At 40.0% G+C, this 17,869-nt stretch overlaps 1 protein-coding gene across 3 annotated transcripts in view; it reads right to left on the reverse strand.

Annotated features, from left to right (window-relative positions):
• LOC149482488 (histone lysine acetyltransferase CREBBP-like) overlaps positions 1 to 17,869 on the reverse strand; it is a 28,672-nt gene that overhangs the window by 3,442 nt on the left and 7,361 nt on the right. For 2 of the 3 annotated variants that reach the window (XM_089704031.1, XM_089704030.1), the window contains exons 8-21: positions 16,054 to 16,200; positions 15,322 to 15,557; positions 14,605 to 14,723; positions 13,784 to 14,267; positions 12,607 to 13,425; positions 12,112 to 12,269; positions 9,813 to 9,923; positions 9,198 to 9,516; positions 8,837 to 8,980; positions 8,246 to 8,719; positions 6,159 to 6,392; positions 4,937 to 5,731; positions 3,254 to 3,574; positions 2,630 to 2,809 (exon numbers count right to left, since the gene is read on the reverse strand). In XM_089704031.1, coding sequence (XP_089560157.1) covers positions 2,630 to 2,809; positions 3,254 to 3,574; positions 4,937 to 5,731; positions 6,159 to 6,392; positions 8,246 to 8,719; positions 8,837 to 8,980; positions 9,198 to 9,516; positions 9,813 to 9,923; positions 12,112 to 12,269; positions 12,607 to 13,425; positions 13,784 to 14,267; positions 14,605 to 14,723; positions 15,322 to 15,557; positions 16,054 to 16,200 — 4,541 coding nt within the window. Of the gene's footprint in view, positions 1 to 2,629; positions 2,810 to 3,253; positions 3,590 to 4,936; positions 5,732 to 6,158; positions 6,393 to 8,245; positions 8,720 to 8,836; positions 8,981 to 9,197; positions 9,517 to 9,812; positions 9,924 to 12,111; positions 12,270 to 12,606; positions 13,426 to 13,783; positions 14,268 to 14,604; positions 14,724 to 15,321; positions 15,558 to 16,053; positions 16,201 to 17,869 lie in introns of all 3 variants that reach the window. The other variant, XM_089704029.1, reaches the window with a different exon arrangement.

A 17,869-nucleotide genomic window follows, 5' to 3' on the forward strand; every position in this document is an offset into this window, starting at 1 on the left:
GTCTACAGTCAAAATTAATTGTGCGGTCGGGTCGAAATGTGCTAAAACTTGCTCAGATGTCATTAAACTTTTAATATTGTTAAAGGCTTCGTCCTGGACTTCTCCCCATTCCCATTTACAATTTTTTTTTAACAAATCGTACAGCGGAGTTAACACGGTTGATGCATTCGGAACAAAATTCCTATAATAATTTATTAACCCTAAAAACGACTGCAATTCATTTACATTTTTTGGAATCGGAGCTTCTAACATTGCCCTGACTTTCTCTGGCTCTTTCCTTAATCCGTCCTTAGAAATTATGTAACCTAAATAGCGCACTTCGTTTTGAAAAAAATTACATTTTTCTTTCTGCAAGGATAGGCCGGCGTCCTGTAGACGTTTCAGGACGGCGTTCAACCTCACCATATGTTCCTCCTTGTCCTTTCCTGTTATAAGTATGTCATCCAATAGACACAATACTCCATCGATTCCCGACAGCACCACTTCCATTGCGCGCTGAAAAATAGACGGCGCGCTAGCTAATCCAAATACTAGGCGTGTAAAACGAAATAATCCGCGGTTAGTATTGATGGTAGTGACGTTTTTTGAATCATCTTCTAATAAAAATTGATTGTAGGCCATCGAAAGATCTAGCTTACTAAACTGTTGACCCCCATGAATGCGTGAAAATAATTCACTAGTGGTTGGAAGCGGATATTTCTCGACCACTAATTGTTTGTTAATAGTTCCAGAGTAATCGGCACACAAACGCACAGAACCATCACGTTTAAGCACCGGTACGATAGGTGAAGCGTAATCGGAATATTCAACAGACTCTAAAATACCTAATTCCAACAACCTATCAATTTCTCTGTTTACTTTTTCACGCAATGCAAACGCCACCGGGCGCGCCTTACAAAAAATTGGTTTTACATTATCTTTTAATACTAACTTAACCTTATATTTATTAAATGTACCAAGTTTATCTGAAAATAGTTCAGCATACTGTTGTTGTAATTTTTTTACTAGTAATTCGGAATCTTCGCAATAATTTACAGGGACTAATTGCAATTTAAAATTTGAAATAAAATCCCTACCCAACAGCGGAGGTCCCCCATCGCGGACGACATATAAAGTTATAACGTGCTTTTGATTTGCATAGCATAATGGTAAACTAAACGTACCTAAACAAATAATTTTCATACCATTATAGGTTATTAGCTGCTTGTTCGTACTAGATAAGGGCACGTCTTTAAAATTGATTTTATAAAAGTGTTCCGATATCACAGATACAGTAGACCCGCTGTCTATTTGAAATTTAAATGGAACATTCCTAATTAATACAGTTTCTACCATAGGTCGCCCCCTGAACGAGCGTATATAAAAAAGCTTACCGTCATCATCCACGTTATCCTCACCCTTATCACCACCATCCGACATTACATAATTGACTTTGGTGCACATTTTACGTAAATGACCCTTCACATGGCATTTCCTACATACATAATTAGCAAACCTACAGTCCGACGATTTATGATTTGTAAACCCACACACACTGCACTTCACTTTCTTTTTTTCACTCGAAATTTTGTAAAACTCATCGACTACGGTAGCCGCCGAGGGTGCCTCGCGCGCCGCCGCCACTGCGGAGCGCGCGCGGCTCAGGTTCTCCGCCAGCTCCACGACCTTGGCCAGAGTAAGGTCAGACGGATCCTTCGTGTACAACTCCTCCTTTTCGCGTCCCGGTTGCATGCCCATTATAAACTTGTCACGCAACGCCTCTTCCACGTTGAGAAAGCCACACCTTGCTGTCAAGCCACGTAATCTAGCGGCCCATTGCGAATAAGATTCACCCGTCATTTGCACGGCCGAATAAAAGTTATGACGGTCACCAAACCCAACACTTTTGGGCGTGAAATGCGTGTCCAACAAAGCCAATAACTCATCGTATGGCACATCGTCGATATCCTTCGGTAAGACCACTTCTGTTGCTAATTTGTAGGTTTCTTCAGTGAGTGCGCTGAGCAATATCGCCTTCCTCTTCTTGCCCCCCGTATCAGAACGGTCGGAGATCTCATTTGCAATGAAATATTGCTTAATACGACCTTTATAAGTTTTCCACGTTTGTGTGTTGTGGTCAAAACTATTTAGAATTCCGTATTGCACGTTCGTACTCGACATTTTACGCTGCTATTCTTATTAGGTAATTCGTAACGTCGCGTGGGTATATCGTCGCCACTGTTGGATACGTAGTAGGGAACAAGTGAAACACTTAACGGCTCGATTCGCACTGCTTTAATTTATAACTTGAACACCGGCGCGGACGCAGCCACGCACACATATACAAACTAAGTATACAACAGTATCCAAACTGTGGATAATGTTGTTGGTTGGGCAGTTATACCTGTATTTGAGTAAGTTTTATTGTACAATTTGCCACTGTTCTGCTGTTTATTATCCCTAATAAAGAAAAATAGAAAAAAAACCTTATTCGAATGAATTAAGATCAGATTTATTAGTTATTGATCTAGTTATTATAAATTATTATGTCTATAGACATGGTACACGTGTGTCTAATCAATAATTACTTTTTATATCAAAATCTGTATTTCCTTGCGTCAAATTAAATAGTATGTAGCCATATATTAACCTGCGCGCGCTGCTTGATGAAGGCGGCCATGAGCGGCGGGTTGGACTTGAGTATCTGCAGTATCTCGTGCTGCTGGTTGGGGCTGGTGGGCGAGCGCAGCGTGGCCATCAGCTGCTGCAGCGCCTTCTGCTGCATGTGCTGCGGCTGCGGCGCCGCCGCGGGCGCGCCCGCTCGCTGTTGCTGCAATTACATTATAGTGAGTATAGCGTGTACACAATAATATAAGCAAAAAGGTAGTAAAACACAATATTCAATTTTCAAAAATCATCTCAGTATCAGACATTACCATGATCCAACTTTCGTATGCGAGTAACTGGCTAATTAGCCACATTTCAACTTGCCACTTCTAAAGCGTTAATGATCTATATTCTTTTTTACAATATCATTGCATGGAAAAAGTGCGTAGTCCCGCTGCTGCTGCTCGTACACGACTGACCTGCATGTTGAACAGTAACACTGGAATAGCCTACTATTACGCAATTAAGTACCCTTGACGTGTCAGGCAGTTTGGTATCACTCAAATATTTGAAGTTTGTTCCGCGGAAAGTGCTCTATACGCGGTTATTCACGGCGCGCGCGTCTCGAGTGAATATGCAGCTTTCCACTATGGTAGAGCACACGTACCTGCGGCGGGTGCGGGTGCGGCGGGTGCTGCACGTGCGGCGCGTGGTGCGGCGCGTGCGGCAGGCGCGCGTGGTGCGGCGCGTGGTGCAGCGGCACACTTGTGTCTCTCACACGTACCTGCGGCGGGTGCGGGTGCGGCGGGTGCTGCACGTGCGGCGCGTGGTGCGGCGCGTGCGGCAGGCGCGCGTGGTGCGGCGCGTGGTGCAGCGGCGGCGGCCCGCGGTAGCGCGCGGCCCAGTCGGCCCGCGCGCCGCCCGGCGGGCCCATCGCGCCCTGCTTGCCGTACGACGGCGCCTGCTGCCGGGCCGCCTCCTCTTGCACCTGTAGCGGTTTGCACTTATTGTACACTAAAACATTTTCTACAGCACGACTATCACATTCACACGTTCTATAAACTTTATTACTTTAGTTTTGATTTTTTTAGCTTTATTTCATATTTGAACTCGAGAACTATACATTATTTTTATCACAAAAAAGTTAATTCATAAAAAATTACAAAATAGTTATTTTTTTTTTTTTTTTTTTTTTTTTTTTTTTATTTATTTGGTCCGCTAACTGGACGTTCCAACATTATGAAATAGTGAAAATACAATCATAATCTTTGTGACTTATAGTTGGACGGCCTTCTAAGAGCGAACACAACATGCAACAATTATATAAACCTACACTCATAATAACAATTAAAAATAACAATTAAAACATAATATTAGTTACATATTTGGTAGAGAAAAGAAATATTTTTTGATTGTACTGACCGATGCATTAAACAAGTCGAGATCATGGCAGACAGTGTTATAAGTGGTACACATACGGTTGATAGGTGAATTTTGGCCGTATTTAGTGCGACATAGATTTAAGTTAAAGGTCTTATGAGTGTGGATACGGGAACCAATTCTTGGCGCGTTAAAATTTAGGAGACCAAGCAGATCAGGACTGTCCACCAAACCATGAAGAACCTTGTATAAGAAGACCATGTCCGCTGACTTACGCCTTATAACTAGGGAAGTCATATTATAGTGTTCAAGCCTAGAATTATAGGTGGTTAAGCGTCGGCAGAGGTTATTGGTATACGTAAGATGGTATAGGAATTTCTTTTGAAGTTTTTCAATTCTATTGACATGGACTGTGTAAGATGGGCACCAGACCTGACTACAATATTCAAGCAGACAGCGAACGTAACAATTGAAGAGTATGACGGGAATTTCTGGATCCTTGAAGGCTTTAGTTTGTCGGATCACAAATCCCGCAAGTCTTGCCCCTTTACGGGTTATGTGATCAATATGCTCTCTGAAATCCAATTTTTTATCAACTATAACACCCAAGTCTCGTAAACTCGAGACCTCTTTTACTTGAGCGTCGTTTATTTTATAAGACACACTATTCAATTTTGAGCTTCTAGTGAACTTGATGTGGTAACACTTGGAGGCATTAAGAATCATTTTATTTGATTCGCACCATTTAGTAACATTATCAATATCGTTCTGCAAAGCAATAACATCCTCACTATCACGAATGGTTCTATAGATCTTTAAATCGTCTGCATAAAGTTTGTACTCTGAGTTTATTACAGAGCAAAGGTCATCAATAAATACAATAAAGAAAAGGAGTTATAAATATCTATCTGAATATCGACTCTAAATAAATATTATTTGGAAGCATGTAAGTATAGGAATAAGGAGTCACCTGCTGCAGCGCCTTCTGCACGTTGTGCGGCAGCGCGTGCGCGGCGGGCTTGGCGGGCGGCGGCGAGGCGAGCGGCGGCGCGGGCGGCGGCGAGCTGGGCCCCGCGGCGCCGCCCCGCGTGTTCATGGCCGCCATGCGCCGCCGCAGCAGCTGCTGCTGCTGCACGCGCTGCTGCACCTGCTGCTGCTTCAACTTCTGCTTGATGCTGCTGCAGAACGGCACCGAGCACTTGCTCTCCTGGCAGTGCTTCGCGTGGTAGCAGCACAGCGCGATGAGCTGCTTGCAGATCGGGCAGTCGCCCTTGGTCTTGCGCTTGCAGATCTTGGTGTGCGTGACGACGCGCTTCATCTTCTGGCAGGACGGCAGGCGGCAGTTCGCGTCGCGGCACTGGCACGCGTGCACCAGCGACTGGATGCACCGCTGGATGGACAGCTTGCGCGCCTCCTGCGGGTTGGCCTGCTTCATGTCGCCCGGCGACGAGCCCACGTCGAGGTCCAAGCCGAGCTTCTCCATCTTGTGCGGGTGGCCCTCCTTGTCGTAGCAGGGCACGCACAGGTCGAAGTCGTCGCACACGGTGCAGTGGTAGCGGGTCTCCACGTGCGACTTGCAGCTGTTGCACGTGTACACGAACTTGTCCTGGCCTTGGTTGTGTAGTTCGTACAACATGCATAGCGTTGAGAAGAAAGCTCGTCTCGTCGAGGAGAATTCGTAGTGTCGGTCTCGCGCCATAGTGAGGAAGGCGTCGCGACCGTCCATCAGATCACAGTTTATTAATGGGTCGGGGTCTTGAATAGGCTGTAAGGAAAAACATTAACTTGTTTAGTAAACCCCAAATAAACTTAATTAACATAGACATAATGTATGTCTTAATCCCAATGATACAGTTGTAAACAATCATATGATTGAAGGTTTAATTAATAATGGACCATATTTTTTCAATAATTGTGTAACTTAGTTGTTTAACAAAAATACAATGTGGAAAAGAAAATAAACTAACATATTAAGTTGACAAAAAAAGCATCCAAATTATTCAAACTGACTGATATAATATATTCAACGTTAGTTGGTGATTAAAGCTTTGTCTGATATTTTTGAAAGTTAGAACAAACTCTGCATTCGTAAAAAGAATCTTAACTGCATCAGATGTGAAAATAAGTTCGATAACCAAAATGTCTTCTATTTTTCAATAAATGATTATCCATGAACAACACAAAATACTCACAGCTAAACTAGCGGCAGACTGCGCAGAGTGCAACCGTATCACAAAGAACACCTCCTTGTGTTTCTCCATGGTCGCAAATATCTTCGCGCTGAGATCGCTGCCCTGCTGCTGGTCGCTCTGCTTCTTGCTGTTCTTCCGCTGCGCCGCTTTCGATTTGTTCGACTTCTTCGCTTTCTTCTGCCCCTTCTTCTTGCCGTCCGGCCCTTGTTCGCTTTCTTCGGACGACTGAAATACCTAAAATAATTTTAGATTTCGGTACAATGTTGCAGTACCCAGTTACGCAGTGGTAACCAAACTGGAAAAATAAATGAAACAAAGAATGCTATTGTGGAGGAAGGAAGGTGGAATTCCTCCATCGAAAAAGGGAGGATCCTCGACCAGTCTACTCGACTGGCCAGCCGTGAAGGCCCCGATGGATGATGTCGGAAAGTTGTATATATATATATACAGGGTGTCCCGCTTTCGGTATACAAATACTTAAATAACAAAATTACGCGAAAAAAGGACATGTCCAAAAATCTATGAACCAAAAACCCAGAATCGACAGGAATGAAACGTATACCAATGGATTCGCATTGAAGTATAATATAATATTACCAAGGGGGCAACTCCGAAATCGTTATAGTATAGGAGCTAGGAGCAAAATAAAATAACTAAGAAATTCCTTAAAAAACATAATATACATAAGTTTCCGTTATGTTGTGGCTTAATATGACGATGTTATAATGTTTTATCACTTGTGTTACACTTAATAAATATCATTTTTACAAGAAACGAAACAAAAACGTTAAAGCACAACATAACAAAAACTCTCGATTTTGTAGTTTTGTTCTTTTATTTTATAGATACTACGATTGTTATAGTATTATATTATGTATTATTGGTAATTCTATGGCTAAAGATTGAAAAAAAAATCTGTATAGTATAGGAGCTAAGAGCCAAAAAACAAAGTGAAAAATCGTTTGAAAATAATAAAAACTCATTATGTTGTGTGTTAGAATATCGTTGTTATTCATTTATTTTTATAATTAGGTCTAATTTTATTAAGTTTTAATGATATTATAATCTACCTATCTATAATAACAACTACATTCGAATCTACAACAAATTGTGTTACACATGAATGTACCAGCAAAAGCAATTAATCAATTAAAAATTAAAATTATAATAACAACGATAATCTCATCCACATCATAATAATTTTCAAACGATTTTTTATTCAGTTCTATTGTCTTTTAACTCCTATACTATACCTATTATTATTTTTTATTTCCAATCCTTAGCCACAGAATTAGGCACCAATAATACACACAGTACTATAGCAATTGTAGTATCTTGAACCAAAATAAAAACTACTAATAACGGAATCTTTAGTCAGTTATGTTGTGATTGAACATGATGTTATTATGTTGCTGTTGCTTTTAAAATGTGTTGATGATAATTATCATGTATAACACAAGTGATACAACATTATTATAACGTCATATTAAGCTACAACATGACGTAAACTTATTTTTTGATTTTTTAAACGAATTTCTTACTTATTTTATTTTGCTCCTAGCTCCTATACTATAACGATTTCAGGATTACTGCTTTTGCTATATTATATTATATTTAATTACCAATCCATTGGTACACATTTCATTCCTGTCGATTCTGGGTCATTTTTTGGACATCTCCTTTTTGCTAAATTTTTCCTTAAAATCCATGTATTCGTCTCTAGCTTCGCGCAGCCGGCATATACCGCTTCGCTAATGTGAGTATTTTGTCTATGAAAACATAATCTTAAACGATAGCTCACATGCGGGTGGCAAAGTTGGGCGGTTTGCTTGTTGGGGGTGTACACATGGAATTTTAAGAATTCCTCTATTTAAAAAAAAAAATGCGTCTGGAATTTTATAATTATTTTTTACGTACTCAGCGTATGCAAAACTACAAGTCCCTTTGCGCTTAGTATACCGAAAGTGGGACACCCTGTATATGCTCTGTAGCGAAAACATTTCGCTTGCGCGATTCAGAGTGAGGTGTCACTACACTATTTTTTAGTTTGGTTGCGTAAGTAATGATCTAAAATATAGGATACTGACCACTGCCTCGGCGGCTTCAGCCTGCTTCCTCTTCTCCTCCTCCTCCTGGTCCAACTCCTTGATAGACTCTTCCAAAACATTCGGCCAAAAGTCCCCCTCAAAGTACGGCAACTCCGCCGCCGACGAGATATTGTCCTCCATGGCTTGCTTTAGAATATCTTTATAATCTAATATTATCCTTTCTATAATTCCTTTATCTAACATTTTCTTATACCACTCCTGCAATCGCTTCGGTTTCGGTATTTTTTGGTCGGGCGGATGGCAGTGAAAGATATAATCGTCGCCTTCTGAAGGCGGACAGGCCCAGATGTGGGCCATAGTGTAGCCTAATTGTTTGGCGTAGTCCAAATAACCTAATAATATTTCGTGATACACGGCAGTACGGTACTGCTTCGGTTGGAAGAAATGTACAGAATCTAGATATGCTATATATACACGCCTCGTATTCGGCGACGGACTTTCGCTCCCGTATTCCTGTAATAGAATGAGATTCATATCATATTTGTAAAAATGTTAGTTAAATTGATAAAAAACTATTTTGCTGTAGTTGAGAGTTATTAAGTTCTCATGATTAAAGATTGTAATATTTACCTGCACGTGCATCCCGAAAAAACATACATCACTACCGTCTACTTCTTCAAATGCAAATAACGCTTTCGCTCTATAGGGGAATTCTGACGCTAACTCCCCGGATTCTACAAATCGCGATCTCATGCCTGGCTTCACTTCTACAAGCTAAAATGGAAGAAAAAACATATAAATTTTCGTATAATATTTTTAATGAATATCGAAATAGGAATATTATGGAATAGAATTGTTACAGAGTTACAATTTGAATATTGAGGTTTAAAAATCCAAATAGACTAAAGCCATAAACACATGGTTTACAAATTGTTTCTTTTTCGATCCCGTTAATTAATACCACATTATAACAATAAGTATAAATCCATACCTTATCCGACGACGCGACCACCCTGATATGCACTTCGCCAGCACCAGCCTCTTTTTTCTTAAGATAATTATTCACTCTAGTCTCAATAAATATGCCGAGTTTCGACGTCGGCAGTTTCTTAGCGCTGAACTTGTTATCTTTCCGTTTGGCCCCCTTCTTCTTCAAACAATTATCACAGCAGAAGCCTTGAGGCCAAATCGAGTCGTGGTGCAGCACGCATATCTGATGCTGCTTCCTCCCGCAATCTGTACACACTACGAACGGCTCTTGTTCCAGATGGTCATTCTTCATTTCTTTGAACTGATCTTTTTTGATTGCGCTGAAAAAAATTTTGTTTCATTATTCTGTCAAGAGTCATACAAGGTAAGAAGTATATTTCTAGTTTTTTAAATGTACTAAAGAAAATTTATTGAATATTTACATAGCGAAAATGATGACTATTTTAATTCAGAGAGAGCAACATAGAGCTCCAATGAATTAATTTATTCAATTAATATGATATTTTTTAACATTCAATCTAACGGAAGTAAAATTTAATGAATCAATTTCTCAATAAATTATATAACAATTTACACCTTATAATAATAACAATAAAAGATGTCGGTATATACTCACGTCTGCGGCTGCAGCGGGTCGTCGCCGAGCGTGACGGTGTCGCCCTGGATGTCGTTGAAGCATTTCTGGCAGAAGGTGTATCTATCGGACACAACCCCATATGCTTTAAGACTGTTTGCGCAATCCCAGTGAGCCGTGAGGTGAGATGTGAAGCGTGACGGGAGCGTGCGGGGCGTGGACGGGCCAAAACAAATTAGTAAGCGATAACAACATAAAGGGGATTAGTTCCGTGGCGCTTTGGCTCGGGACCTGCAGCAATACACCCCAAACCAACACACACAGTTAAAATGTACACACGTCAACTTTGAACCCTGTACAAAGCTTCGAATGTAGACTTCTGACTTAGTAAATAGTACACAGTTATTGCTACAGGTCCATTGTTATGTACAAGCCAAAGTTAGAGGACATAGTGACAATTAGAAATGGTAGATTGTATGAGCTGTTGATGTCCAGTATAAGTGTATTTTTATAGTAAGACAATTATACTGGATTTTTTGATATTGCCATGAAAGCAACAGAAAGCCTTGTAACATAGATACAGGACATGAATTCAGACAACACTCAGTATGCATTCTTCATTACAATATGTGGGTAAGGAATACAGATTTATTAAAGTTTTAAATAGTGTTAAGAATAAAATGGCAATTATTTTATAAAGAATACACTTTTCCCAAGTACAGACAGTAGTTTAGTCACACATAAACGTTCCAGACAAGTTATCTTACAAGCTTCATGAATGCACAAAAATGCTCACTTTTCAATTTCAACATTTCAACATTTACATAAGAAGTCTTAAAATACAGTGTTAGTTCATGTTCTGGGGCTATTATTTATTAAACTTTACAAAAAATATAAACAATCAATAAATGCACTTTGTTTTCAACATAATATGGAAAACGAATAATTTCCCTATCTACAATAAAAAAAAATATCCAACAACGCGGTCATTCACTTTTATATTATCAAGAACAAAGGTATAGAATCACGTATCGTGTTCATCATTATAGTGCATGTTAAAGTTTCCTATTAAATTAGGCTTCATTGCACTTGACTAGATGGTGCGCTCGATTTACCCCGTCTCGGGTTACGGCGTAATGTCGCATTGTCTTTAGACAGCGTTGGATATCGGCGCCTATGTCTTAATCATTATGTGGCAAGCTAAGTATGATAATTGTAGCACTAGTAGTTTATATGTTACTAGCTTTCCGCCCGCAGCTTCGCCCGCGCAGTCAAAGAAAAACCCGCCTAGTTCCCGTTCCCGTGGGATTTCCGGGATAAAACCTATCCTATTTCCCGGGGTAAAAAGTAGCCTATGTCCTTTCTCGGGTATCAAAATATCTCTATACCAAATTTCATGCAAATTGGTTCAGTAGTTAAGGTGTGATTGAGTAACAGACAGACAGACAGAGTTACTTTCGAATTTATAATATTAGTATGGATTAAGTTACAAATATGTATTTCTATAGAGAAAACTTTAATTCAATATCAAGTGTAGGTTAAATTTTTTTTATTTCTTTCCTTAAAAATTCACACTATAAAGGTATTGCAAGTAGTACTGAATTGAAAATTGTGATGATAAATAACACGATGCAATTTTTTTTTAACCACAGAACATGAACAAAACATGAAAAAATCGATAGACATGTTAATATGTTCCATATGAAATAGCATTTCTTTAAATATTTTTTGTTTTAGATTGATTGATTTCTCAAGTATGAATGAATGAATGAGTCTTATATTCTAGACATATAAATTTTTTAAATTTTATATGTACACTTAAAAATTGATTGAAATAGATAAAATAGATTCTGAATAAGGCCTGCAATGCTGATAAGTACACACACAATTGAATAAAATAAAATATTAGGTCCAAGATCCATTATTAAGTGTTTATTTATTGAATATCTCTTAACTCTTAATATCTTTCACAGTGTCATGTCCAGTTTCTATAATTTAAGACTTATACCTTTATAGATATTCTGAGCACAAGTAGAACATTTGAGAATATTATTTTTTGGAATCTTAAAGATTTTCGACATACTATTTGTAAAACCTCAAATAGCAACTTTCCGACACATTTTCAATATATAACCAATGAGCCATGCAGTATGCTGATTTGCCCTATCTTCTCCGTTCTTTTTTTTATGTAAAAGGGTCAATTAGTTATTAAGTTTTTTTATGTGTTTTTTTTTTTGTTATATTGTATGGCATATCGTTAAATGACAATAAAATTCTTTCTTCTTCTTCTAAAACATTACAGAAACTGGGCACAAAACTAGCCAATACAATACATACACACCTGTTCTGATAGCTGAAGTACTTCGCGTCCCGCGGTATGGTGCAGAGCTGCTTCCCGTAGCAGCAGAGCACCTGCGGGTTGAACGTGTACTTGCGGCCGCAGCAGTAGCCCAGCGACTGCATCACTGGGTCTATCTCCACCTCAAACACTTCCGATAACTGTGGAGGAGGGCGAGGTTAGATGGACTGGTACAGAATTTTTGTGCTTTTAAAATGATAGAAAAAAAAGGAATATTACCAAGAATATTTAATATTTTTAGCTTATAAGCAATGCTAATAATTGATGCTTGAATTATTTAACACTATTGGACTTTTTTCTACTTTTCACTTCATCTTAATTATTGGACAGATATAGTTATTTTATCCAATAAGACATATTTTATGCAATGTTAGAACTTGAAGTTACAAAATTGAAAATATAAAATAAGTAGATATTTAAACAATACTTTTTTATATAGTAGCAAAGTGCTATACAAAAGCAACGATAAACACTCACCTTAGTACAATATCTATACACTCGCGAATTTTTCCTATTATAAAGCCACGCATTATCGAACATTAACCACACATCGTCCACATACTCCCAAGGGTCCTTATATTCACCACGGTCTAACTTCATCTTAATGGTAGATAAGTCAATGGGTTTCGTCACTATATCGAAATAGTCCGGGATGCCGAGCGCCGTCGCGTCGACGGGCTGGCGGAAGGGCAGCGACTCGGGCTCCAGGCGGAACAGCTTGTCCAGCGTGGGCAGCAGCGCCTGGCGCAGCTCCTCCGCCTTGAACACGAACGGCGTCTTGGGCCCGCGGTCGGGCGGCGCGGGCTCCGGCGGCGGCGCCTCCGCGGGCTCCTCCTTCGGCTCCTGCTTGATCTCCTGCTTGACCTCCTGCTTGGCGAACGCGTCGGCGCGCTCCGCGTCCCGCTCGGGGTCGGGGCGCGCGCCCTTGCCGCCGGGCCCGCAGCTGTCCTCGTCCTGCTCGTCCCGGGGCTCCACGGGCTCGCGCTTCACGTCGGGGCTGGGCGGCGCGGGCGGGGCGGGCGGCGCGGGCGCGGGCCGCGGCGTGCCGGGCGCGGGCGCGGGGCTGGCGTGCGGCGTGGCGGGCGCGGGCGACGGCAGCTCGCGGAACGCGCCGCTCGTGAACGGGCTCGCCAGCCGCTTGTCGGGCTGGTGCGGCGACGCGAGCGCGGGCCCGTTGCTCTGCAGCGAGTACTGCGCGGGCGACGGGATGGGCTGCCCGAACGGGGACATGCCCGGGTTGCTCACGCTGCTCACGCTGCCCACGCCCACCGTGCCGCCGTTCGGCGTGTGCGGCATCTGCTAATACACACATTTACAGTCAGACACTTCTCAAATACATGTTATCATTATATCGATGAGTGTTAAAATGAATTATGTGTATTTAAAAAAAGACAAAATGTATATTAAATAATTCAGTTTATAATAGTTACACAAACACTAATGTGTACTTGAATTCCATATTTACAGTTACATGTTGCTAAACTCAAAACAAATTTTAATACTTAATATAATTAAAAAGTCTTACTAAAATACTGAACATACAAATAACTTCAGTTGCTTAATATTAAATTCAATATTTTACTTTTTTTACAACACTATTTAACACACATTTAAATACACAGGACAAAAGAAAAGAAAATTTAATATTATGTACCTGATTAGGACTAGGGCCAGGCGGACCAACGAGGTTAGGCTGATACGTCATTCTATTCGCTGACATAGGCAGGTTCATGCCGGGCGAAGGTATTCGCATGGCGGGCAAGCCGGCTTGCGCGGGCAGGCTGGGCCTACCGACGCCCACGCCAATGCCCACGCCCACACCCACGACCGGCGCCGTGGGCCTCACGCCGCCCATCACACCCCCGCCGGGCAGAACCCCAGTCTGCTGCTGCTGCAATTGGTTCTGTTGCTGTTGCGCCTGCTGCGCTTGCAACTGCTGCTCTTTTCTCTTCTGTCGTTTTTCCTCCAACTCCTTCTGTATCTTGTATATCTTTTCGGCTAGTAAATGATAGTATTCCGAGCGCGTACTAGCCATTTCATACATGTCGCCTTCTACTTTTCTCGCGTATGCAACTAAATTGTGCATACGTTTGTCTTGCATTGCCGTGGGATCGGGTGTCGGGAAAATGGCTTGAACCCTGTTAAAAATAATATATTTTTTAGTTTTATGGTGCATTATCTATAAGAAAAGTTAAAATGTAAATAACATTATAGTACTATGCTTGATACATGATTTAAGTTACCGACGTACGGCACGTACGAACACAACGTATTAACGTGAGCTAATTAATTAATTTATTAATTGCTATATTTCTTTGAAAATAAAAATATGAAATACATCGAAATAATGATGGTGACGCTCTGTACGTTTGCACAATACGATTATTTAACTTTCGTCTGAATTTTCGATGCATATTATAAATGTTTTTCCTGAATGAATATAATGTATGAGTAGGTAATATTTGCTTCACTTACAGTTTATGCACGAGGTGGTTTCTGAGATCAGGTGTTATAGACTGGTGCCATTCCTTGGTGCCCGACACGGGATTGGCCGTCACCGGCCCGCCGCCTAGCTGCAACCCCCCAGCACCGAGCTATACAAATAATATAAAATAATTTAATTTTTGTTTTGAAACATTCAAATGCTATATAAACAAAAAATTTATAAAAAAAACTAGCTGCGCTCCACGGTTTCACCCGCGTGGCTCCACTCCTGTTGGTCTTAGCGTGATGATATGCCTTCCTTGATGAATGGGCTATGTAACACCGAAATAATTTTTCAAATCGGACTTGAGCGCATTTAAAGAAACAAACAAACTCTTCAGCTTTATAATATTAGTATAGATTGAAAAAAAAAAAAATCCAACCACGAGCCGGGATTCGAACCGATCGATTTTTTTGCATTTTGCATTCTTTAAAAATTTCCCGAAATTCGACAATGTTTAAAGAAAATACATGATCCTTTGTTCTAAGACAATCGAGACATAAAATTTTACAAATTTAATTGTTGTAAAAAATATTTACGATGCACACATTCTGATACAAATAAACAAGTGCAAATTTTTGTTATAGTTTATATTGTAGTTTGTATTATAGTTTGTATTATAGTTTATATAGTAAGTTATATTGGGTAAAAAATTATAATTTGCAAGACAAGTCGCATAGCCACACAAGCCAAGTGTAATCACTGACCTGCTGCTGCACGTCCTGCTGCTGGTGGAACAGCTGTTGCACGGGCTGGTGCGGCGCGGCGAGGCGAGCGAGCGGCGCGCGCGCGTAGCCCATGCCCGACGTGGGGCAGATGCCCAGCCCGAGCGCCTCGTACGCGCGCTTCAGCTCCGGCGGGCCCACGCCCACGCCTGCGCCGACGCCCACGCCCACGCCGCCCGCGTTCGCGTTCGACGCGTTCGTCGCTACGTTCGCGCCGCCTGTGTTATGTGATGAGTCAGTAATGCCATAGAATAATGATGTGGAATATTTAAAACTATGTTTTTATTTAAATCAATCAATTTTTGAAGTGAAAATTCTTTAGCGGCGTTGGGTATAAAATCTTAAACTCGCGTCAGGACACGTGGCCTGATCGAAAAAGCGTAAGACGGTTTTTTTTAGCCCTTATATTCCATGCGTAAGACGGATACCATTCCAAAATATCAAACATCCTGAACGTTAATAATCAAGTTTTCACTTCTACCGGCTCTCCCGGAGTGCAATCAGTCTTTTTTTTCTCTCAATTGTATTATTTTTTTTTTCTATTATATCAAAACTATCAAATTTTACTTTAGCATTCTCTAAACTTGAAACAGTATAAGAATAAAACTTCATCATTGAATAGTAAAAGAAAAATAGCTATATAAATGTATACTTTACAAGAACCTTGTAAAAAGCACGATAAAGTTCAATTTTCAAGTGAAATGTGAATTATACCTTGTAATGGGTTGACGGGCGGCAGCGTGTTAGGCGGTTGCGCGTTCACGTTGACGCTGACGCCGCCGACGCTGGCGCCCGCGCCGCCCACGCCGCTGACGCCCACGCCCACGCCGACACCCGTTGTAGCGTGGGACACGGCGGCCGCTGTGACCACACATAGTTATAGTTAAACTGCATTTTTGAAGTGTTGTGTTCAGTTAACTTTTTAGGTCAAAAATGTATTACTTTTTATAGTTGTGTGAATAGTGCGTAGATGTTAAATGTGTCTACTTAACGATATTTTGTGGTAGCAGCAGCAGTGAATATTGATAATTACAGCAGAGAGGCGCACACAAAACATTCCAAACCCTCCCACTCAAATAGTAAATGATAACAAAAACTTTTAAGGGCTTGGTCTAGTAGTGCAAACAAATGCATCCTGTCATCCTATATGTAAATAATACAAATGTACTAAGGGAAAGTTGCTCCACTTAATTTTTAAAAATTAAATCATTCGTATGCATAATTTAATATTCGTAATAAGTACCAAAAATGACAATTTGAAACAATTTTCGTGAAAAATACACCGGGTGATTTTTTTTTTATCAGTACACAAAATTTGCGAATACTTTCTATTGATATCTTCAACTTCATGTTTATACCTATAACTGATCAACTTTTACAAAGAAATTTGGACGAAATATAAAAAAAATAAGCTTTCCATTCAAAATGCATAACTCTATACATTTTTTTCGACCTAAGTTTCTTAGTGAAAGTTGTTCAGTTTAACTAATAAAACGGATAAACAAAAAATTATTGAATAGAAAAATACACAAATGAAAACAAAAGATATTTATTTCTGACTAGCTTCCGCCCGCGACTCTGTCCGCGCGGATGTCAGTCTTCGCGTCTTCTACAGATTTATTATATTATGTATAATATATAGATTTATATTGATAAACCTAATAAATCTTTTGCTAGCATTCTGATGCTTTATCGGTTGCACTGGATTTATCTCTTTTTTTTCAATCGCTTGAATGATATAGGTTGGGTCCTTGATGGACATTGAATGCTGAAGTCTCGAATCAATCAATTCTGACAGTAGGCAATTTATGTAAAATCTTGATAATGGTCCATCATTTTATTTTGCCTAAACGTTACATACTTTTTTATATATTCTATTTTTAACGAATGATTCACTCCAGTCCAAACAGCAAATAAGCAGACTTCTGCTTCTGCAACGTTTAGTTGTCCCTGAATTTGGAAAAAATAGTCATGATTCTTATCTATGACAAAGTGTTATTTTTTGCATTGTATTTCAAATATTAAATTTTTTTTTAACCGCATCTTCCGCATTCATGTCTTATGCCGGAATTAGACTTATAACTTCTACTAGTCCCATTTTCCCTTTTTGATATGGGAGTGTATAAAGTAAATTTTTTAGATATTTCTCGTTATACTTTTAAAAAGTTATTATTGTCATTTTGCTCATTAGGTAAAATTTCGATATCAGTTTTAAGTTTTTTGATACCTGCAATAATAACGTCATAATCGCCTGCACATACTTATCGATTACACCCTGTATACAATCCACCATCCACATTCATAATGTTTTCCTGTCCTCCTCTCCTTTACGCTGTTCATCGATACATTTTAAATGAGTAAATCTGCTACCACTGAAGGATGTTTCATTGTGATCAGCAAATTTTCACCACTGTTGTCGATTATTTGTTTTTCATTTTTAATCAGCAATTGGGAATCATCAGTTTTGTTTCTTGTAGATTGGTGATGTACCCTAACAATACGTCGAAAAGGGAAAGCATCAACGAATTAT

The sequence above is a fragment of the Colias philodice genome, chromosome 15, assembly GCF_061535455.1.
Source record: "Colias philodice isolate Cphi_HAF_F1 chromosome 15, ilColPhil1 Martin Lab GWU primary, whole genome shotgun sequence".
In the NCBI taxonomy this organism is placed as follows: domain Eukaryota; kingdom Metazoa; phylum Arthropoda; class Insecta; order Lepidoptera; family Pieridae; genus Colias; species Colias philodice.